Source organism: Pelophylax lessonae (assembly GCF_965119305.1).
Source record: "Pelophylax lessonae genome assembly, chromosome: 11".
Lineage (NCBI taxonomy): Eukaryota > Metazoa > Chordata > Amphibia > Anura > Ranidae > Pelophylax > Pelophylax lessonae.
In genome coordinates this window covers 188,935,145-188,957,873 of record NC_138778.1, presented here as the reverse complement: position 1 = coordinate 188,957,873, position 22,729 = coordinate 188,935,145, and the positions used below count along the sequence as shown (strand labels likewise).

General features: G+C 45.5%; 1 protein-coding gene across 1 annotated transcript; it reads left to right on the top strand.

Moving 5' to 3' along the window:
- Positions 1–5,424: 5,424 nt before the first annotated feature.
- Positions 5,425–20,121, top strand: TACO1 (translational activator of cytochrome c oxidase I). The gene is made up of 6 exons (XM_082272621.1): positions 5,425–5,553; positions 8,498–8,763; positions 12,398–12,504; positions 13,842–13,975; positions 16,198–16,375; positions 19,852–20,121. The coding sequence occupies exons 2-6, from the start codon at positions 8,508–8,510 to the stop codon at positions 20,050–20,052; spliced, it is 876 nt and encodes a 291-aa protein (XP_082128747.1). The 5' UTR covers positions 5,425–5,553; positions 8,498–8,507; the 3' UTR covers positions 20,053–20,121.
- Positions 20,122–22,729: the final 2,608 nt, after the last annotated feature.

The window sequence follows — 22,729 nt, the reverse complement described above, 5'->3', positions numbered from 1 at the left end:
CTTCAAACCCGACTGGAGCCTCCATGATAGCAGGGCGTGAATGTTTAAAGCATTTCTAACCCCCAAGAACAAAGATGCCATTTATCGCAGCTTACAAGTCCTTAGATGTGGTGTTTACTATCATTTTCTTTATTTCTGGCTTCTTTCCTTTCTTTTCACCAGGTGATCCTGCTTGTAACAAACTTCCTGTCCTAGGGTGACAACACTCCCTCACCATACTGTATAATACACTGCTCAAAAAAATGAAAGGAACACTTTGAAAACACATCAGATATCAATGGGGTAAAATCTCATGCTGGATATCTATACTGGGTAATGTGTGAGGAGTGAAAGGATGCCACATCGTTTGATGGAAACTAAAATTATCACCCTACAGAGGGACAATGAAACCCCAAAAATCGAAGTGAAAAAATGATGCAGCAGGCTAGTCCATTTTGCTGAAATTTCATTGCAGCAACTCAAAATGGTACTTGGTAGTTTGTATGGCCCTGCATGCTTGTATGCATGTCTTACCACTTTGGGAATGCTCCTAATGAGACTACCGATAGTGTGCTGGGGCATTTCCTCCCAGATTTGGACCAGGGCATCACCAAACTCCTGAACAGACTGAGGTGCAACCTGGCGGCAGCGGATGGACCGAAACCTAACGTCCCAGAGGTGTCCTATTGTATTTAGGTCTAGGCGAACGTGTGTGTGGGGGGGGGGGGGGCATTCAATGGTATCAATTTCTTCATTCTCCAGGAACTGGCTGCATGCTCTCACCACATGAGACCGGGCATTGTCATGCACCAGGAAGAACCCAGGACCCACTGCACCAGCATAAGGTCTGACAATGGGTCCAAGGATTTCATCCTGATACCTAATGGCAGTCAGGGTGCCATTGTCTAGCCTGTAGAGGTCTGTGTGTCCCTCCATGGATATGCCTCTCCAGACCATCACTGACCCACCACCAAATCCATCATGCTGAACAATGTTACAGGCAGCATAACATTCTCCACGGCTTCTCCAGACCCTTTCGCGTCTGTCACATGTGCTCAGGGTGAACCCGTTCTCCTCTGTGAAAAGCACAGGGCGCCAGTGGCAGACCTGCTAATTCTGGTGTTCAATGGCAATTTCTAATCGAGCTCCAAGGTGCCAGGCAGTGAGCACAGGGCCCACTAGAGAATGTCAGGCCCTCAGGCCACCCTCATGAAGTCTGTTTCTGATTGTTTGGTCCACTGGTTTGCACTGGTACTCTGAGGAGGGAGAGGGGGGACACTGGTACTCTGTGGAGGGAGAAGGGGGACACTAGTACTCTGAGGAGGGAGAGGAGGGATATTGGTACTCTGAAGAGGGAGGGGGGGACACTGGTACTCTGAGGAGGTAGAGGAAGGGGGGGCACTGGTACTCTGAGAAGGGAGAAGGGAAAACTGGTACTCTGAGGGGGGAGAGGGGGGGACACTGGTACTCTGTGGAGGGAGAGGAGGGATACTGGTGCTCTGAAGAGGGAGGGGGGGGGACACTGGTACTCTGTGGAGGGAGGGGGGGCACTGGTACTCTGAGAAGGGAGAGGGGGGACACTTGCACTCTGTGGAGGAAGGGGGGGGGCATTGGTACTCTGTGGATGGGGGAGGAGGGCACTGTTACTCTGTCAAGGGGGGACACTAGTACATTATGGAGGAGGAGGGCACTGGTACTTTGTGGAGGAGAAGAGGGACACTGGTACTCTGTGAAGGGGGACACTGGTACTCTGTAGAGGGGGAGGAGGGGGAAACTGGTACTCTGTGGAGGGAGAGGGGGGACACTAGTACTCTGTAGAGGTGGACACTGATACTTTGTGGAGGGAAAGAAGGGCACTGGTACTCTGTGGGAAGGGACACTGGTACTGTGTGGGAAGGGACACTGGTACTCTGTGGGAAGGGACACTGGTACTCTGTGGGAAGGGACACTGGTACTCTGTGGAGGGGGACACTGGTACTCTGTAGAGGGGGACACTGGTACTCTGTAGAGGGGGAGGGGGACACTGGTACTCTGTAGAGGGGGAGGAGACACTGGTATTCTGTAGAGGGGGAGGGGGAACACTGGTACTCTGTGGAGGAGGAGAAGGTTCACTGGTACTCTGTGGAGGGGGACACTGGTACTCTGTGGAGGAGGAGAAGGTTCACTGGTACTCTGTGGAGGGGGACACTGGTACTCTGTGGAGGGGGACACTGGTACTCTGTGGAGGAGGAGAAGGGCACTGGTTACTTACCTGTCCACACTTTTAGTCCTGTTCCGCTGCTTCCCTGTGCCGAGACTAAAGAACTAATGTCAACCAGGAGATCACTCCACCTGACAGAGTAGCAAAGGAACCAAAGCTTGGTACAGGAATGAGTATTGCAGCCCCCGGCTGGCAGCGGAGCACAGCATGGATCTGCAGGATGCCAGTGGTTTTCTTAAAATGCAGGGACAGTCCCGTAGACTCCAGGACTGTAGGGAGGGTTGATATATGGTGGTGCAATGTTCTCACTCTAGTAGAGGAAGCGTGTTCTGACTATAAGAATCCTCCCCTTCTCCTCTTCTCTATAACATAGTGAAAAGTGTGCTTTAGGCCCCCTTCACACTTGTACGACTTGTCCTGCGACTTGGGACTGCAAAGTCGCATGAGAAAACGTACCCCGTTATTTCCAATGAGTACCATTCATATCTGTGGGACTTCAAGTCGCAACAACTTCAGAGTAGTTCCTGCACTACTTTGGTCTCACTTTGATGCGACTTTGGGTCTATAGACCTCAAGATTACACAGGCATTGCTTCAGGTTGCACAAGTGTGAAATGGGCCTTAGTCCAGTTACAATGGGGGCATCACCACTGCTGCCTATTGTATACAGGCAACAGTGGCTGTCTGAATACATGAACATTGACAATTTTCCACTCTGCTCCTTCAGATTTCAGAGAGGATGTTGGGTGGAGTGGTTCCAACAGGGCCACCCAATGCATTCATTAGGGATTGACTGAAATTTGCTTCATGTATGCCCAGCTTTAGACTGTCACCTCAACAAGTGTCTGCATTTGATGATGTCCCGTCTATCTTTTCCTGTTCAGGGGACCACACAAAGATTTCAGTTTCCAGTCCCGGTGACAAAGGTCATCAGAACAAATGTCAAGACCAATAAAGCCTGCTCCTGCTAAATATGATCTTTTTTGGTTTTAGATAGAACTGGAAAGAGTGAGAACCTTTTTTCAGTTTTTTTATTGTCTGTTGCATCCCCTGGAAAGAGTTTCTTCTGTCGCTTGTTGTGTCACCGGGACAGGAAGTGAGGGCAAATCTCCCCACCGGGACACAGACATGCAGAAGCAAAAACTGACATGGAATCTACCTTACACTCGGTCCACACCTATGCGAGCCCCAGTGACTGGGACACTGCAGCCCATTGGGCTGACATGCCTGTTTTTGCACCTTTTTCAAAACAGGACCTGCAGGGAAAAATTTTTGACTATGCAATTTCCCTGCGGTTCCTGCCTTTTTACATGCATGGGGCTGCCATTCAGAATGAAGCGTTACCACTGCGGGTGGTTGCGGGTGCAGTAATCGCTGTGATACCCACATAAATCTGAACCAAGACTTTGGGATGAGCTCAGGCAGGTTTGGATCCTATTCTGAACCCACCTGAGCAATCCTGCCAGGAAGCTGTCACTATACTAGGCCAATCATAGGCAGTCAAGGCACTCCCCGCCCCGCAGCAGCACATATATACGCCCCTTTTATGGTGGGGAATTCACTGGTTGCTTATGATTGGACCTGTACAGTGACAGCTTCCTGGTGGGATCGCTCAAGTAGGCTTAAACTGGGATCCAAACCCCCCTGAGCTCATCCCAAAGGCTTGGTTCACATCTATGCGGGTATCACATGGCTCCCAACTGTCCTTGATTTTAAGGGACTGTCCCTGATTTGCAACAAAATCCTTCTGTTCCTCTTTTTCCCTCATTGTGGTCTGATCTAAATAGTTGTATATAAAATTAACTTTTTATCTTTCTAAAAGTGTTTCCCAGTGCTAAACCGATCATCCAGTTTCTAAATTTCTGCAATGGTAAATTTCAAACTAAATGTAGGTCATTTCGCACAATAGCTAGAGGAAGGCCATCAGCAGATCAGGCGGATGTGATGTCCGCCGGCCACTCGAGATCGCTCCCCATAGAGATCGAACGGCGGTCTGCCAATGTAAACAAGACCGCCGTTCTGTCAGAGATGAGCACTGTGATCTTGTGTTTCTGCTATTTAGGAACACAGGTCTCTGTGTTCATCTAGCGCAGGGGTGAGAAACCTTTTTTTCTGCCAAGGGCCCTTTGGATATTTATAACATCATTCGGGGGCCATACAGTCTGTTAAATTTGGTCAAACATTTAATTAACTCCCCTCTAATGTGATGGCTGGAACTGCTTCTCTTTGGTGAGGTGTGTGATGTTAGCTGGTATTGATGATGTTGCTACTTGCAACTGGTTTTCCAGGTTTGCGTTGGTCCGTCTGGAGAGCAGTCGACTCTTTGCGGTGGTAAGTTTTGAAAATAATTGCTGGCTGGTACTGCTGGTGGATACTGCTGGCGGGTACTGCAGGCTGGTACTGCTGGTGGGTACAGCTGGCTGGTACTGCTAGTGGGTACAGCTGGTGGGTACAACTGGTGGTTACTTCTGGATTTTACTGCTGGGGGTACTGCTGGTTCAGGCTGGTACTGCTGGCTGGTACTGCTGGCTCAGGCTGGTACTGCTGGCTCAGGCTGGTACTGCTGGCTGGTACTGCTGGCTCAGGCTGGTACTGCTGTGGTAACTGCTGTGGGTACTGCTGGCTCAGGCTGATACTGTGCTGTGGGTACTGCTGGCTGGTACTGCTGCCTCAGACTGGTACTACTGGCTGGTAATGCTGGCTCAGGCTGGTACTGCTGTGGGTAATGCTGGCTCAGGCTGGTACTGCTGGCTGGTACAGCTGTGGGTACATCTCTTTTAAGGGGGTAAAACCTTCCGGGGCTGAAGTGGTTAACTAATACATTTTTTTAGTATAATGCTGCTTTAAGGGGGCGTGGCAGGGGGTGTGTCCTGTGCCTACATACCTTTGCTAATAGGTGTACCTTGTTCCTATTGAAAAAGTTGGGTGGTATGGTATCACAGCGATTTCTGTACCCGCAGTGAAAATGCGTAGGACTGCTGAATGGCAGCCCCATGCGTGTAAATAGGTAGTGCGGTTGGTGGGATCGCTGGGGCTGGTTCAAACTGGGATCCAAAGGTTAAAAAAAAAAAGATTAGGTTACAAATACACTTTTTAGCACATGTCAAATTATGGTGTGGCCATGATCTCCCAATATCCCCCTTCACATGTCTATTATCCCTGGAGGGTCATAGAAGACACAGGCAGAAGAAGGAAGGACGGCTCCTCCCCACTGCACCCCGGACGGATTAACACAGGCGGAACTAAAATTCATGCATTTTGTTTCTGGGAGGAATGGTGCGTTCGACGCACGCTTCCCCCACTGTGACCGACATATGGGAAGACAGGCAGAGAGAGGACACTGGGCAGAGTAAAATGTGAAGATTAGAGGTCAGTGTGGGGGGATTGTGTCTTATTACTGGAGTCAGGGTTCATGTCTGCATGAGGTGTGTGTTGTATTACAGCACAGGGTGTGATCACTGCTATCATTCAGATCACCTGTATACATGAATAGCACTGACCATATACATATTGCTGAGATATACATACACATATTGTACATTCCCATCAGATCTTGCGTACAATGTAAGATCCCTGACTCTCATACACCTGCTAGGGCCAATTTAGACAGGACATGTCCACCATCATGTCTTTAGAGTATGTGAGGACATGCAAACTCCATGCAGATCCAGGATTGGAACCAACGTCCCCAATGCTGCAAGGCTTTTGTTTTTGTTTTTTTGTTTTTAAAGCGGAGTTCCACCCAAAAGTGGAAGTGCTGCTTATCTGCAGGGTTGCCACCTGTCTGGGATTCACCCGGACAGTCTGGGTTTTGAATCATGTTTTTGGGTTTTAGGTTGACTGAAATCCGGACGTATTATTTATATCGGGCTGTGGCTATCCAAGTAACCACACAAATCTGTTGCCGTCTGGGAGCTGCGGGCAGTTTCCTGGGGGCAGGTTCAGCATCGCTGGGGGGGGAGATAATATCAGCAAGAGCAATTTGGCAACACCCACTGTTCGCTGCGACAAGCTATGCACATCGCATTTCTACTCTCCTTGAGGCACCCAAACGTGTCCCAGGCTGCTAATGTGTTCGGTTTTGGCTTGAAGTAAAGATGGCAACCCTATCTAAGGACTCACAGAAAACAATTGTTCTCTATGTGTCCTGTTCACACCGCAACACAGCCTGGAGGTGCTGTGACATGCGATAAAATGCGGAAATGCTGCATGGTATCGCATGTTACTGTACGGCAGCACAATGCACCGCCCTGCTGTGCAGTGACATGAATGAAGTGTCACTTTGTGCACTTTACATAAAGTTAACATAAAATAGGTAGCTGTGTGATTTGCTGAAATGTGCAACACACCGCCCCCTATGGCTCACGGCAGCAGGAATGGAGAGTCGGTCATATACTGAACCTGGTAGTGTGAACAGGCGCTAATACATTTCCTGGCCCCCCCATTCATTACACTGAACTCTCACTTTTCTCTTCTTTCTTTCCTTCTCATTGCATTTCATTCCTTTCTACATTTCCTGCACAGATTTCCCATCCCCCCCTCCTCTTCCCGTTGATAATGAAAAGATTGGGGGTCACCAATGCTGCAAATTGTCCATAACCGATGCATACAGATTAAATATGTCTACAAAGAATAATAAAGGTTAAAATAAACCCATCCAAGTCTTTGTGAATATTTACAATATGTTACTGAAAGTATTGGTACGCCTGCATTTACACGCACATGAACTTTCATGGTGTCTTAGTCAGTGTTGGCTGCTCTGATTTTCCTGGCCTGAGTCCCACACACCATATACCTGAGGATTTCTTGTAAAAAAAAGGATTGTCCACACCACTATCTTTTCAGATGCTTTACTTGAACCATAAAGGCCCCTACACACGTACCGATCGTCGTCATACAAACGTCGGCGGACGAAAGATCTGCCGATTGTACGCTTGTTAGTATGGTGCCTCCGACAGCTGTTTGCGCACATTCTGCGGACAAGAGTCTTTCTTGCAAACATAAAAATTTTTGTATGCCGACACCAGAACGGACGATTGTTCGCCAGTCAGTACAGAAATCAGCCGACAGACCGCAGATTTGCAAGACTGGGCATGCTCAGAAAAGAAAAAACACAGGGAAAGTTAACCATTACATGACATCACTTCTGCAGTCAGCTGAAGTCGGCGGACAAACATCGACATCCCGGGGAGAAAAGACGAACGTTTGTATGACGACGATCGGTACGTGTGTACGGGGCTTAACAAGTCATTCTACAACACAGCACATTGCCAGGCTCCTTTCCCTCTTCTCTGTTACTTTACAAATCTCACAAGAACTGGGGGCTTCCAACAGTCTTTCCATATCATGGAATTTCTTCAATAACAATACTTTATTTAGGACCCTTCTAACAGGAGAGCTCTAAGGACTACCCTGGAGAGGCTTCTTTTTAGGTTTTCCTTTTGGCCTACATGATGACCACTTTAGATCAATTCTTTCTATACGTCACTGAGACTCCACACCAAGAAGACATTTTATATATATATATATATATATATATATACACACACACACACACTGTATTATCAAAAGTATTGGGACACATGAACTTTAATAGCATCCCAGTCTTAGTCCATAGGGTTCAATATTGAGTTTGCCCTCCCTTTGCAGCTATAACAGCTTCAACTCTTCTGGGAAGGCTGTCCACAAGGTTTAGGAGTGTCTATGGGAATGTTTGACCATTCTTTCAGAAGCACATTTGTGAGGTCAGGCACTGATGTGAATGAAAATAATTCATCCCAAAGGTGTTCTGTTGATGCTGGGCCCACGTAAATAATATAAAGCAGCTTGCCTGTCCTGGGATTCGTTTTTACTTTTCAGGCTAAGAACATTTTCAGCAAGTACTGAGAATGCCGGGTAATCTTGCTATGATATGTTGTGTCCTTGTTACTTCCTGTGACTGGAACTGAAAGCACAAATTCTGTCACGGTCTTTCTGTAAACTACTGATCTCTCTATCCCCCATATAAGGGAGGTGAATAGAGGAGGACACGTTTGCAATCCAGCCTGGGTGATAACCATGGCCCCTCCATACATACAGTGGAGAAATGAGTGTAGCCACCCCTAGAACAGATCACCAGGTGATTAGAAAGTGAATAAAACAAATGTAGCCATCACATCTAAGGACTGGAGTGCTGAAATATATGACAGTTTTGTTTTGCGCTTAGATACACTTAAGGATGTGTTGCAGCATTTATGTTTGAGGATTCCCTGAAATAAATGAACATCTGAACGTGTCGCTGTATTGATTTCCTATGTTTTCTCATTTGCAGATTTTCTAGTAGCACCATCATGGCTGTAGTACTTGGAAGGATCTGCTCGTCCTACAGGAACAACCTTTGGAGGTCCTTGCTGGGCTGTCAGGAAGCCCGGAACAGAATTAATAGTTCAGTTCTGTTAATGAAGGAATCTGCCATTCACACCTCACCCTTGGCGTCTGCTGGACATAATAAATGGTCCAAAGTCAAACATATCAAAGGGCCAAAGGATGCCGAGAGGGCACGCTGGTTTGCTAAGCTATCCATGATGATCAAAGTGGCTGTGAGAGGTAGGTGCTGGAGACAAATGCTTTACAGCAATATCTGTCTAATCTCTTTATTACCAGGCCATTTCTCATATACAGTATCTCACAAAAGTGAGTACACCCCTCACATTTTTGTAAATATTTTATTATATCTTTTCACGTGACAACACTGAAGAAATGACACTTTGCTACAATGTAAAGTAGTGAGTGTACAGCTTGTATAACAGTGTACATTTGCTGTCCCCTGAGAATAATTCAACACACAGCCATTAATGTCAAAACTGCTGGCAACAAAAGTGAGTACACCCTTAAGTCTAAATGTCCAAAGTGTCAATATTTTGTGTGGCCACCATTATTTTCCAGCACTGCCTTAACTCTCTTGGGCATGGAGTTCACCAGAGCTTCACAGGTTGCCACTGGAGTCCTTCCACTCCTCCATGACGACATTACAGAGCTGGTGGATGTTAGAGATCTTGCGCTCCTCCTCCTGTTTGAGGAAGCCCCACAGATGCTCAATAGAGTTTAGGTCTGGAGACATGCTTGGCCAGTCCACCACCTTTACCCTCAACTTCTTTAGCAAGGCAGTGGTTGTCTTGGAGGTGTGTTTGGGGTCGTTATCATGTTACAATACTGCCCTGGGGCCCAGTCTCAAAATGAAGGGGAACATGCTCTGCTTCAGTATGTCACAGTACATGTTGGCATTCATGGTCCCCTCCATTAATTGTAGCTCCCCAGTGCCGGCAGCACTCATGCAGCCATAGACCATGACACTCCCACCACCATGCTTGACTGTAGGCATGACACACTTGTCTTTGTACTCCTCATCTGGTTGCCGCCACACACGCTTGACACCATCTGAACCAAATAAGTTTATCTTGGTCTCATCAGACCACAGGACATGGTTCCAGTAATCCATATCCTTAGTCTGCTTGTCTTCAGCAAACTGTTTGCGGGCTTTCTTGTGCATCATCTTTAGAAGAAGCTTCCTTCTGGGATGACAGCCATGCAGACCAATTTGATGCAGTGTGCGGCGTATGGTCTGAGCATTGGCAGGCTGACCCCCCACTCCTTCAACCTCTGCAGCAATGCTGGCAGCACTCATACATCTATTTCCCTAAGACAACCTCTGGATATGATGCTGAGCATGTGCACTCAACTACTTTGGTCGACCATAACGAGGCCTGTTCTGAATGGAACCTGTCCTGTTTAACCGCTGTATGGTCTTGGCCACCGTGCTGCAGCTCAGTTTCAGGGTTTTGGCAATCTATTTATAGCCTAGGCCATCTTTTATGTAGAGCAACAATTCTTTTTTTTCAGATCCTCAGAGGGTTCTTTGCCATAAGGTGCCATGTTGAACTTCCAGTGACCAGTATGAGACAGTGAGAGTGATAACACCAAATTGAACACACCTGCTCACCATTCACACCTGAGACCTTGTAACACTAATGAGTCACATGACACCAGGGAGGGAAAATGGCTAATTGGTCCCAATTTGGACATTGTCACTTAGGGGTGTACTCACTTTTGTTGCCAGCGGTTTAGACATTAATGGCTGTGTTAAATTATTTTGAGGGGACAGCAAACTTACACTGTTATACAAGCCATGAAAAGATAAAATAAAATATTTACAAAAATGTGACGGGTGTACTCACTTTTGTGAGATACTGTATAATCTATATCTCTTTCTCCACTTTAGTCTTTTTTTATTTTCAGTTTGCAGGGCTCAGATAGTTTGACCGACAATTACTTGGTCGTGCAATAGTGTACCCTAATGAATTTTTTTGAGACAGAACTTTCTTTTGGTGGTATTTGATAACCAGTGATGAGCTTGGGTATGTTCAGAATAGGATCCAAACCCACGCGTCTGAGCCCACAAGGAAGCGGTCACCTGTGCGAGCCAATCATCTGCATTCTTCACTGTGCAGCCCCATGTATACATGCCTCTTGTGAGCATGCAGTTGCAGGGGAAGGTACAGGTGATCGTTTCTGGGGGAAGGCTCACACATGTGGGTGCAGATCCTAGCCTGAACTCGTCAAAGCTCATCACTCATTCTCAAATACCAATAAAAGAAAGCTCTTTCTCAAAAAAGATGTAAAATCCAGTAGGGTACATTATTGTATGACAGTAATTATATTTTTTTACACGCACACACACTGGAGCCCCTTAATTGGCTCCTTTAATTCTGTATATGATCTGAGCTGTTTGACACTTCAATCACAGGCATTCAAAGGGCAAACTGACCATGCTTGCACATTTTTTGCAGTAATGTTTAAAACAATGACTTTATTAAGGTGGTTAAAGCTGAAATCCAGGATGAACAACAGACGTTGTCTAAATATAGGAGTCGTGTATCCTTTCCTAAATCTTGGTGTGCTTTATGTATTTCTTCTAGAGCTTGGCAGGAATCTGATACATTTCCTCTGTACAGGAGTCACTGCTGCTCTCTTGCTTTGTGCAGGGTGACTGGTCTTGTCCAGACTATGTGACGTCACTGCTAATATTTACAAGGTAATATCTGAGACTGCCAAGTCATTTGATGGTTAGAATATTTATGTCCTCTGTGACAATTGTGAAATATATTTACAGTACAGTTTTTGTACCTGGAGTTCAGCTTTAGTGCCGGTTCACATATGTGCGGCTGCGGCGATCGCATGTAATGTCGGATCGCACTGCTCCTTGATTACATGCAATCAGCTGTGCGGTGCGAGTTTAGCCATACACTTTGGCTAAATTCGCACTGCACACGCAGCAAAGACGCACAGGACCTTTTTTTGCAGCCGCATCAGGATCGGATCGCACAGTGGTTCACACTTGTGCGATCCGATCCTGTGCGAACTGTAAGATCACACTGCGATATGCGATCAAACTGGGGGTGTCGTTAACATTTCATTGACACCCCCTGCGTATCGCATATGGCAGTGTGAACTTCCAGGGGTGCGTTTGCGATGCGGGAACAGGCTGCGAATTTGCAGCCTTCCCGCATCGCATAAGTGTGAACCGGCACTTAACTCAATTCTAAAATTTGTATAAATGAATGTGAAGTTTTCAGCACTGGGAGGGGTAAGGATCTTTCTCAGGTTTTCACTGCTCTCTGTGTCTGCCTCAGATCCTGTTTTGTCCTAAGACAGGAGATGTTGGGAAATCTCTCTGGCTGATCATATTCCCATTGCACACATTCCTGGAATGAGCTGCTAAGGTACTGGGTGCTGTAGCGACCGCCAGCTGGATGCTGGAACCTGTACAATAAATAGATATTGGCCAGCACACCAAGGACCATCAATTTCGTCCAAACGGTTTTTATTCAAGAAAGATCACTTCACAAAATGGTGTAGTGCAACGTTTTGGAGCCACGCAGGACCCCTTCGTCGGGTATGTGATCTCACATACCTGAGGAAGGGGTCCTGTGTGGCTCCGAAATGTCGCACTACACCCTTTTGTGAAGTGATCTTTCTTGAATAAAAACCGTTTGGACGAAATTGATGATCCCTGGTGTGCTGGTGAATATCTACTTATTTCCCTGGCTGAGACACAGGCAGTAATAAAAACCTTGTAGAGCCCTTCTCCCCACTCTATGCAAAACTTGGGGGGGGGGGGGGAGGGATGACCGGTGTTCCATTTGAAGTTGATCCTTGTGATGAAAATAAGTATTCTTTGCAGAAGGAGGCCCTAACCCTGAGCTAAATCCACAACTGTACAACCTCGTGGAGCAGTGCCGGCAAAGGAATATGCCCAAGACTTCCATTGAGATTGCTATCAAAGGAGCTGTAAGTTAGTTAAACTAAATCCAGTGTGTTAGGAGGAATTTATACCCCTTATTGAGTTGTTGAATCCTTATGAGAATCCAGGTGTGCTGCTGGATCAAAGATTAAAGCCCCGTACACACGTACCGATGGTCGGCATACAAATGTTCCTCTTTTCTCCCCGGGATGTCGGTGTCTGCTGAAAAGTGCAAAGACAGCACAAGGACAGCACAAGAATTTTGTCCGCCGACTGCAGAAGTGATGTCATGTAATGGTTAACTTTCCCTGTGTTTTCTATTTTCTGAGCATGCCCAGTCTTGCAAATCTGCGGTCTGTCGGCCGAATTGTGTACTGACAGGCGAACAATCGTCCGTTCTGGTGTCGGCATACAAATATTTTCATGTTTGCAAGAAAGACTTTTGTCCGCGGATTGTGCGCAGACATCTGTCGGAGGCACCATACTAACACGCGTACAATCGGCAGATCCTTCGTCCACCGACGTTTGTATGCCGACGATCGGTACGTGTGTACGGGCCTTTAGAAACCTTTTCACATCACCCATTGCATATCACTTCTGTATTGTAACAAGGGGAATCTGTCACAGAAAGGACTAAAAGTGTGCTACAATCCAAACTAAAAAAACAAGCCCTGCATACAGCAAATCTGGGTTGTTTTTTTTCTCTAAGCTTTGTTGTATAGTAGCAGACCATGCAATGTTTACGGGTGAATCCACACCTGCAAATGATTTCCACCCATTATCTGCGGCCCCATTGAAAGCAGTTGGAGGCTGCTGGCTCCCACAGCTAATCGCAGCCATTTGAATGTAATTGTTCACAGGGCGATTACATGTATGCCGTATGCAGGGCTGTGTTTACCCAGCACAGGGATGCACACGTGTTGCATGTATCCCCGTGCCAGCAGTCCCATTGTTGTCTATTGGGACCCTGCGGGGACACAGTCACTCTGTCGCAATGTGACATCTGTGTGGGTGCAGGTCTTTGAACTCGCCCTGTGTGCATTTGGGGACCCTGCACCCGCATGGATATCACATTGAGACACAGCAGCTGTGTCCATGCAGCCGATGTGTCCCATTAGACAACAGTAGGACTGCTGCCATGGGGATGCATGCAAATTCCCTTGTATACCCATGCCAGGAAAACAAGGCCCTGCACAGGGCACACATGTAATCGCTCAATGTGAATGAGGCCATGGACTGTTGCTGCATAGGGAAGTACCATTATATGTAAATTTCTCTCCCTTATTTGTGATGTGTAATTTTTTTAAGCTGATATTTCCATTGGGTGTTTTATGTGTGTGGTCTTGCTGCAAACTGTAAACTTATGTTGCTTGTCTGTTTTCAGGATAAGTCTAAGCCGACCTCCTATGCACTTTACCAAGCAAGAGGGCCTGGAGGAGCTTCCCTGCTCATTGAACTCCTGACTGACAACACCAGCCGTTCTTTTGCAGAAATAAAACTCCTACTAAACAAAAATGGGTAGGTGAGTGGAGGCATATTGAACAGAAACATCTAACTGTGTCTGAATGACTAAAAGTAATCATGTTGTAGTTGTACTCTAACAAGGACTTTGCAAGGGATCCATATGTTACAGGTTTCAATATCTATACTGTCCAACAATACCAGTTGGGTATTCTCCACATTTATGGGTATGCTTTTATGGTTTTAATTGATGTTTAATAAAATGTGTATTTTTTATAATTCCTATTATATAAGTGCCGTTCCTTTGGGGTTATTTATGGCAACCGATAAAGTCCTTTTCTTTTTTTCTTTTTTTGTTCTGGCTGTGTAACCTCTAAGGCTGGGTTCACATTATCTGTGTTGCAGCTCGAAGCAGGGGGTCTGGTGTGTCCCTGTTTACTGTTTCTGGGCCAAATTTTGTGTCTGATTTCAGACCTGAAACGGAGCCAAAGACGCACACGGCCCTTCAGCAGTGCGCTCAGCGGCCGCCCCGGAGATGTGTGAGCTGGCTCCTGTCATGCGAATTGCGAACCCAGCCTCAATGAATGGAGTGATGGGAGCAATGGAAAGGGGCTGCTGGAAGTAGGGTTGTATTAAAGTGATCCTATATTGTGCTCTGCACAAGCAATGCACAGATGCACTTTAAAGGGGTTGTGCATTAAGATAAAAAGCCTTCTGTGTGCATCAGCCCCCCCCCCCTAATACTTACTTGAGCCCCCTCTCTATCCAGCGATGTCCACGAATGCCTCAGCCGCCCGGGACTCTCTCTCCTGATTGGCTGAGACACAGCAGCAGCGCCATTGGCTCATGCTGCTGTCAATCAAAACTCAATCATCTCCAATCAGGAGAGAGAGGGTGAGGGCCCGAACGGAAGCTCTGTGTCTGAATGGCTACATGGAGCTACAGCTAGGGCAGTTTAATCTCTTAAAGACTGAGCCTTTTTTTCTGACAATTGCTGCTTACAAGTTAAAATCTGTATTTTTTGCTAGAAAATTACTTAGAACCCCCAAACATTATATATATATATATATTTTTTTTTTTAGCAGAGACCGTAAAGAATAAAAGGGTGATCGTTGCAATCTTTTATGTCACACTGTATTTGCGAATAAGTTTTTCAAACGCAGTTTTTTTGGGGGGGGGGGGGGGGGGATACACTTTAAAGAGGTTGTAGACTCCCAAAATTTTTTTTTTTCTTTTTGCAACCTGCAAGAGAAACGCATAATGAGCTAGTATGCATCGCATACTAGCTCATTATGAAATACTTACTTAGAACGAGCCCCCGCCGTGCCGCCCGCTCACCTGGATGATGGGCGACATGTCCAGTCGCCCATCTTCCGGGATCGCGGCATCCGGCCATCTGATTGGCCGGAGCCGCGGCGACGTCACTCCCGTGCACGCGCGGGAGCCGATGGTCACGGCTCGGGGCTCTGAAGGAACGGCACCAGCGGCCGTTCCTTCAGAGCGCATGCGCCAGTGATGTCACTGGTTGCATGTAAGGTAAATATCTCCTAAACAGTACATGTTTAGGAGATATTTACAGTACCTATAGGTAACCCTTATCATAGGCTTACCTATAGGTAAAAGTGTCAGAGGAGGGTTTACTTCCTCTTTAATGAATTTTAAAAAAACTAAACAGTAAAGTTAGCCCTATTTTTTCTGTATAATGTAAAGGAGGATGTTACGCCGAGAATCGTGATCTTTATTCCCATGTGAATCTCTCTGTGATTCTCATTTTAGCCAGAATCGTGCAGCTCTACTTTTACAATCACTTTATTTGTGAATGTAATTCACCCTTTGGTTCCAACATCCTGTGCTCATATAACACTATGTAGGACTGTTCACATAAACCCCTATCTAAAATAATTACTGCTCTAATAAAACAACCAAGGACTGGTGTGATCAGATGGCAGTCAGTGTCCTGGGTGGGAACCCAAGATTCCACTACTTCATGACCTCAATTCTCCATGAAATATACATTTAGAATTCAATGAATCAAGAATGGCTGCAAGAGTTGCTTTTTTTCTTTCACATGTTTTTATCACAATGCATGGTCCTATTCATAGAGATTTCCCCTAATTCCCTGCCCCTGTCACAGGAAATAAGGGGAAACTTCCACCAATCTGAATAGAAACAGTAGTAGATTCTATACAAAAAAAGGAAAGTTTTGGCTGGACTGCCACTCTGATGTGGTGAGTGTTGTTTGTTTTTCAATTTTAAGTTTTCATGTTCTGTATCTACAGAGGAACCCCTACAGATGGAGCCCGGCATTGCTTTACTAAGAAGGGAGTTGTAACTGTTCAGACATATGACAAGGATGGCAGTCCTGTGCCCATGGAGCAGGCACTGGAGTTTGCTATACAGGCTGGAGCAGAGGATGTACAGGAATCACAAGATGAGGAGGACAAGGATATATACAAGGTGAGAAGAGTAGTGGAAAAGTGGATTTAAAGAATATGGATTCAAATATCCGACCCATAAACAATTGAAACAATAGGACCATAAACATGCCAAACTGCATATGTAATAAACTAGTAGCACAGATAGTGAGACCCTTAACAGTAAATGGCTTCAAACATGCTTGGGACAAACACAGATCTATACTCAGACAATAAAGTTAAAGCGGAGTTCCGGCCTCAAATACCTTTTTTAACTAAAAATACCCCTATAATACTAATCCATCGCCCTTTACAGAACCGCTATTCTCATACCTAGAAGGTGTACGGTATTGGATTTAAGGCAAAATCTTACTTTTAAAAATGCTGTCTGGGCGCGGCCATCTTGGATGTGGGCATCTGAAGCCGCAGTGTAATCTGCTGTGTCCTTCTTCCTGATTCCAGGGAGTTTTCTGGGAGTTCTTCCTGATTCCAGCTTCCTGGGAGTGATGACAAACAGCTCCCAGGATGCAATGCAAAGGCGGAAGTGATGTCAGTGGCCGGGGCCACAGAGGGGGGAGAAGTAGGAAGTAATCAAAAATGCCCTGAAAATAAGGTAAGGGACCCCCGAAAAAAATTGAAAATGCCCAATTGTTGATCAGTATAGCGAGCACTCCAGGAATCACTAAAGTTGCAAAATAGGCCGGAACTCCACTTTAACAAAAAAAAAAATGGGCAGCATGATGGACTACTTCGGGTTTTTTTTTTTTTTTTTTTGCCATGACTTTTCTACATTCATCCAGTTGTGTGATTGTGTAAGCATCCCCCAGTGCAAAGTGCCTCTACCCTTAAAATCCAGCCTTGTCATGGTTTCTGTGCATTCTGCCCCTTCCTCGCCTTCCTATTGTCCTGCGGGGACACCCATCACACTTTTTGGACAACACACAGGTGAGAAGAGCAAGAATGAGCAGATTATACATCAGCTGCCATTGCTGATCTCCTTTTTAGAATACTACAGGTGACCTATAGAAACCAATACATTTTATTGAATATGGTGTGGCCTGATTGAAACAGCAAAGAGAGAAATATTTTACTGTCATTTAGGAAGAGAGGAATACACAGAGTTGGGCTGATCGTCACTCATTAAATTGTAGTTGTGTAGCGTTTTCTTTCTCATTCATTGAGGGACACCGTGGGGTTGGTTTAGTAAAATTGTAGAGTGCAAAATGTGGTGCAGCTCTGCATAGAAACCAATCAGCTTCCAGGTTTTTTTTTTTTTGTGAAAGCTTAATTGAACAAGCTGAAGTTAGAAGCCAATTGGCTACTGTGCTTAGCTGCATCAGATTTTAGTAGGTCTTAATCCTTTCAGTTATACTGTCGCTTACAGGAGGACTGGACACTGGCAAAGAAAAAATTGTAGGCCACCCCAGAAGAACCCCCTCCTACTACCAACCGGCATACCCCCAATTTTATTGTAGGACAACCAACCTCTTTTCTTCAGCTCAGCTGTGTTAAGACTTACCTTGTGTTTGCTAGTACTTTTTTTTTTTTCTTCAAATACATTTTTATGTCTCTGCTGGCGCTTTGTTGTATTTAATTGCAGTTCACCAGTGTGGCCATCCTCAGCCTGTTTCTTTTTTTTTGAGTACTATATCTGGACCCAGTTGGAAGTGCACATTGCAGGGATAGCCTGGAGGAGACTGTGTACTGGGTTCTGTGTAAGGCAATTTGCAGATTCCATTCTAGTTTAAAGTTAGCTGAGGAATGCTTTCCAGGTCAGGAGCTGTTGGTATTGCCTCACCCATTGCCCTGTCTCTGAAGATTCACTTAGTTAGTAGGCTGGTGAGGCTGCCTTTTTCTGGGTACCTTTTTCCGCCATGCCTAGCGTCACTGTAAAGATTTTATATGTAACTTGCTTCTTACTCTTTAGCCTATATGCTGCCTTACTGCCACACGGTGACAACAGGTCTGATGTTTGACACCTTGGCAGTCTTGCTGTACCCGGTGCCCTCAGCTCATGTTCTACCAACAGCTCTGAGGCTACTTTCAGCATGGGCAACTGTTTCTCAGGTTTGTAAGGCTGCCAGCTGGGCTTCTGTTCACTTGTTCTCTATGGCCTACCAGGTGGACATTGCGGACTTCAGGGATAAGGTCCTTCAAGCGGCTCTTTGAGCTGTAAGCAGTCCCCAGTTCTGGTGTACCCTTTATTAAGCTTTTTAGCATTTGTTTGCTATGTCTGCCTTAGCACATTCCAAAAGTTTAAGACTTCCTGTATCCCTCAATGGATGAGAAAGAAGGTTGGATTTTTGTACTTGCCTTGAAATCCAATGGGGCACACAGGCTCCACCTGTGTGTATTTTGATTATGCTGTTGGTAATGCTTTTCTACAAAACTGAGGCATGTTGGTGGTGGTTGGGGGGGGGAGAGTTTATCCTAGGTTGGCATATAGTTTTTTTTTTTTTTCCCAGCGTCCAGTTCTCCTGAAGGCGACCGAATAATTGAAAGGTTCAAGACAGGGGTGTCCAACCTTTTGACCTTCTGGGCCACATTGGAAGAAAATGATTTGTCTTAGGTAACATTTTTTTTCGGGCACAGCAGCCTATTTATTTGAATAGGCGTCTGTGCCTGTGTTTCATGCAGGAAAAAGTTTCCTGCACCAATTTTTAACTGCAGCAGCCAGGAAAACGCAAGGTGCTTATGCACCATGCGATTTCCCAGTGGTTTCCGCACCCTGAAAACGTGCTGCGTTTTAGATGCATGGGGTGCCATTATGAATGACTGGGGCATCCCTGCGTGTCTGTAAAAAGCAGCATGTTTTGGTTGCAGGAACAGCTGCAAATCCTGGACTCGCAGTAGTGTGAACCTAGCCAAAATTCATGAATAGTTGTATAATCCATGATTTTTACATCTGTCTGTGAATATCCGTTACTGACATGCAGACTCCATGTCTGTAATAGACATTCATGAACAGATGTAAAAATCATGATTTTTACAAACTGTCCTTGAATTTAATGATGGTTGGAAAGCTGGGTATGTACTGTGCATGGAGGTACAGGGGGGGGAGGGGTTGTAAGAGGGGGGACACAACCTACCCCAGCACCCCCCTGATACAGCCAAGTGTTATTAACTTGCCTGGCTCTATGTGGAATCCCTGCATTTGCTGTTGCCAGTGCTTTAAAAAAAAAACAGCACCCTGGAATTCCTTTAGCTGTGCCTGTTCTTGCATTATCTGTTTCGCTGCAGTCTCTATGCTTATACTGTACTTATGCATCTCTCCTTGGGTCGCTGTGGATTGCCGGGCCACATGCTGAACTCTCCTGGGCCGCAGGTTGGACACCCTTGGTTTAAGACTTACTGTGTCTTATCAATGAACTCCAAGCCTAGGGTTTTATGGGGTTTAGAAAAATCTTATTTTATGTAACTGGATACTTTCAGTGAATATTTGCTCAGTTTATTCTTGAACTTGCATTTTCAAGCTTCTGATAGCTTTACCTTTCCTGTGTCAATGTGACTTATTTACAGTACATCTGTGACGTCCCCTCCTTACGAGATGTCCGCTCACAGCTTGCCACCCTGGGAATGGTGCCGATCTCCTCCGCCCCTGAGTATTTTCCCACCATCACTGTACAGCTATCAGACTCTGACAAAGAGAAGCTATTCCACCTTCTGGAACTGATCAACAACCAATCAGACGTTCTACGGATTTACGACAACATCGAATAGCAGTATGTCTCATGTGACCAATGCTGTAAATCAATGAGGATTCTGCTTACAATTACAATTAGGGGTGTCAGAGGTGACACTGCTCATGATTTGTTAGAGATGGGCCGGATATGTAAGAAGGTTGAATTTTACACTAGATGTACTCTAAATGGACAGCTTTTAAAAGGAAGCCTGTAGTGAACAAAATCTATCCATCCCCTTACCGGAACCAACGACAACAGAAAATACACAGGTTCTAACCTTTACTTACTGAAATAAATGGAGTTGTCCTCTCCCACCAATCAAAAAAAAAAAAAAAAAAAAAATATATATATATATATATATATATATATATATATATATATATATAGTAGGGATAGACCGATTATGGTTTTTTTCAGGGCCGATACCGATATTTTGGTCACAACATATCGGCCAATATGGGCCGATATTTTGTACATTTAAAGTTTTGAAAAATAAAGACAATTTTTGACACAAATCTGGTACTGAACATGTTAATTTTTGTTTAATGCTTAATGGCTGGCTTGCTGGCACCCTGTGGTGGGTGGCTGGCTGGCTGGTACAGGACCTGTGGGCGGCTGGCTGGTACAGGACCTGTGGGCGGCTGGCTGGTACAGTGCCTGTCGGTGGCTGTCTGTCTGGCTCCCTGTCTGTGGGTGGCTGTCTGTCTGGCTCCCTGTCTGTGGGTGGCTGCCTGTCTGGCTCCCTGTCTGTGGGTGGCTGTCTGTCTGGCTCCCTGTCTGTGGGTGGCTGTCTGTCTGGCTCCCTGTCTGTGGGTGGCTGTCTGTCTGGCTCCCTGTCTGTGGGTGGCTGTCTGTCTGGCTCCCTGTCTGTGGGTGGCTGTCTGTCTGGCTCCCTGTCTGTGGGTGGCTGTCTGTCTGGCTCCCTGTCTGGCTCCCTGTCTGTGGGTGGCTGTCTGTCTGGCTCCCTGTCTGTGGGTGGCTGTCTGTCTGGCACCCTGTGGTAGGTTTGTGGCTGGCACAGGGGCCGTGGGTGGGTGGCTGGCTGGTACAGTGCCTGTGGCTGGCAGGTACAGGGCCTGTGGGTGGCTGGCTGGCAGGTACAGGGCCTGTGGGTGGCTGGCTGGCTCGCTGGTACAGTGCCTGTGGCTGGCTGGCTAGTACAGGGCCTGTGGATGTGGGTGGATGGCTGGCACCGGGCTGCTGTGGGTGGGTGTATGGATGTGATACACTCCCGCGAGACTAGTCCCGACTCAAGACGAGGCTGTCCAAGGCGAGGGAGGACTAAGGACTAAGAAGGCAGAATGACGTCACAAAAATATCAGCAATGTCGGCCAGTTCCAATGCCGATACCGATATATCGGGGAAAGTGCATATCGGACCCGCCGATAATCGTTCTATCCCTAATAGATATATAATTTTTTTTTTTTTAATAGAATTTTACATCCTCAAATTGTACATGTACTGTGGCTTTAACATAAACAGTTTCTTGAAATTCTATTTTATCCATATAAATTTCCCTTCATTGATAAAAAAAAAAAAAAAAATCCCTCTTCATTGTAATGCAGTATAATGTAATAAGAGTGCCTACACATACTATCATTGTTGGTAAAATGTCTCTTTCATGTCCCAGGGACCCCAAAGTAAAGGAGCACTCTTTATTAACATTGGCCAACTTCTGGGTGGTTGAATCCCACACGTCCCCCAAGTTGCTTATTTTGACAGAAAAGTATTTCTGCATGATCTACTTGTTTTGGAGGAAGGAAAGGTGGTGCTAATTTGAAAACTCAAGATTATCATACAGCTTGTGCCCACTTTTGGAGGTTCTTGGGGCGCTTAAAAGTATTACAAGAAAATAAAGTAATTGTGTAACCAATTAAAAAAACTGACATGCTTGTCTGGTTATTTTTTTAGGGAAATAACTGCCAAAAAGGGGAAAGTCTGCCTTCAAAATGCTGTGTTTTGCATGATGCACCATTGTCATTGACCCTTCTTTAATAATTTATTTATAAATGATATAGGGTCTTGGAAAAAAAGTACTAAATTTAGTGTTTGCAGATGACACCATGCTATGCAGTGGAATAACTTCTTTACAGGATGTCTCCAATTTACAATCCGATCTCAATGCACTGTTTCATTGGGCAACTATGTGGCCAATGAGGTTTAATGTTGATAAATGTAAAGTTATGCACTTGGAGGCTATGAATATGCATGCATCATACATACTAGGGGGAGAACATCTGGGGGAATCCATAGTGGAGAAGGATCTGGGTATTCTGGTAGATCATAAGCTTTATAATAGCATGCAATGCCAAGCTGCTGTTTCCAAAGCAAGCAAAGTAGTTTCTTGTATTAACAGAGGCATGGACTCCAGAGAGATAGATATCATTTTGCCCCTGTACAAATCATTAGTAAGACCTCATCTGGAATATGCAGTTCAGTTTTTGGCACCAGGTCTCAAAAAAAAGGTATCAGGGAACTGGAGAAAGTGCAGTGTATTAGTGTCACTGGATCAAATTTTTTTTTCATAATTTTACGCCAATTTGTATTCTGCTACATATTTTTGGTAAAAAAAAATCCTAGTTTTTTGATTGGTTTGCCCAAAAGTTATCACGTCTACAAACTAGGGGAAAGATTTATATCATTTTTATTTATTAATATTTTTTTTTACTAGTAATGGCGGTGATCAGCAGTTTTTAGCAGGACTGCGACATTGC

What these genes read in the sequence shown, in the direction of transcription:
- TACO1 (XM_082272621.1), top strand. Translation starts at nt 8,508, where the DNA reads ATGGCTGTAGTACTTGGAAGGATCTGCTCGTCCTACAGGAACAACCTT. An exon ending in GATCAAAGTGGCTGTGAGAG is followed by an intron (nt 8,764 to 12,397) that starts GTAGGTGCTGGA and finishes TATTCTTTGCAG; the next exon opens with AAGGAGGCCCTAACCCTGAG. An exon ending in AGGACAAGGATATATACAAG is followed by an intron (nt 16,376 to 19,851) that starts GTGAGAAGAGTA and finishes ACTTATTTACAG; the next exon opens with TACATCTGTGACGTCCCCTC.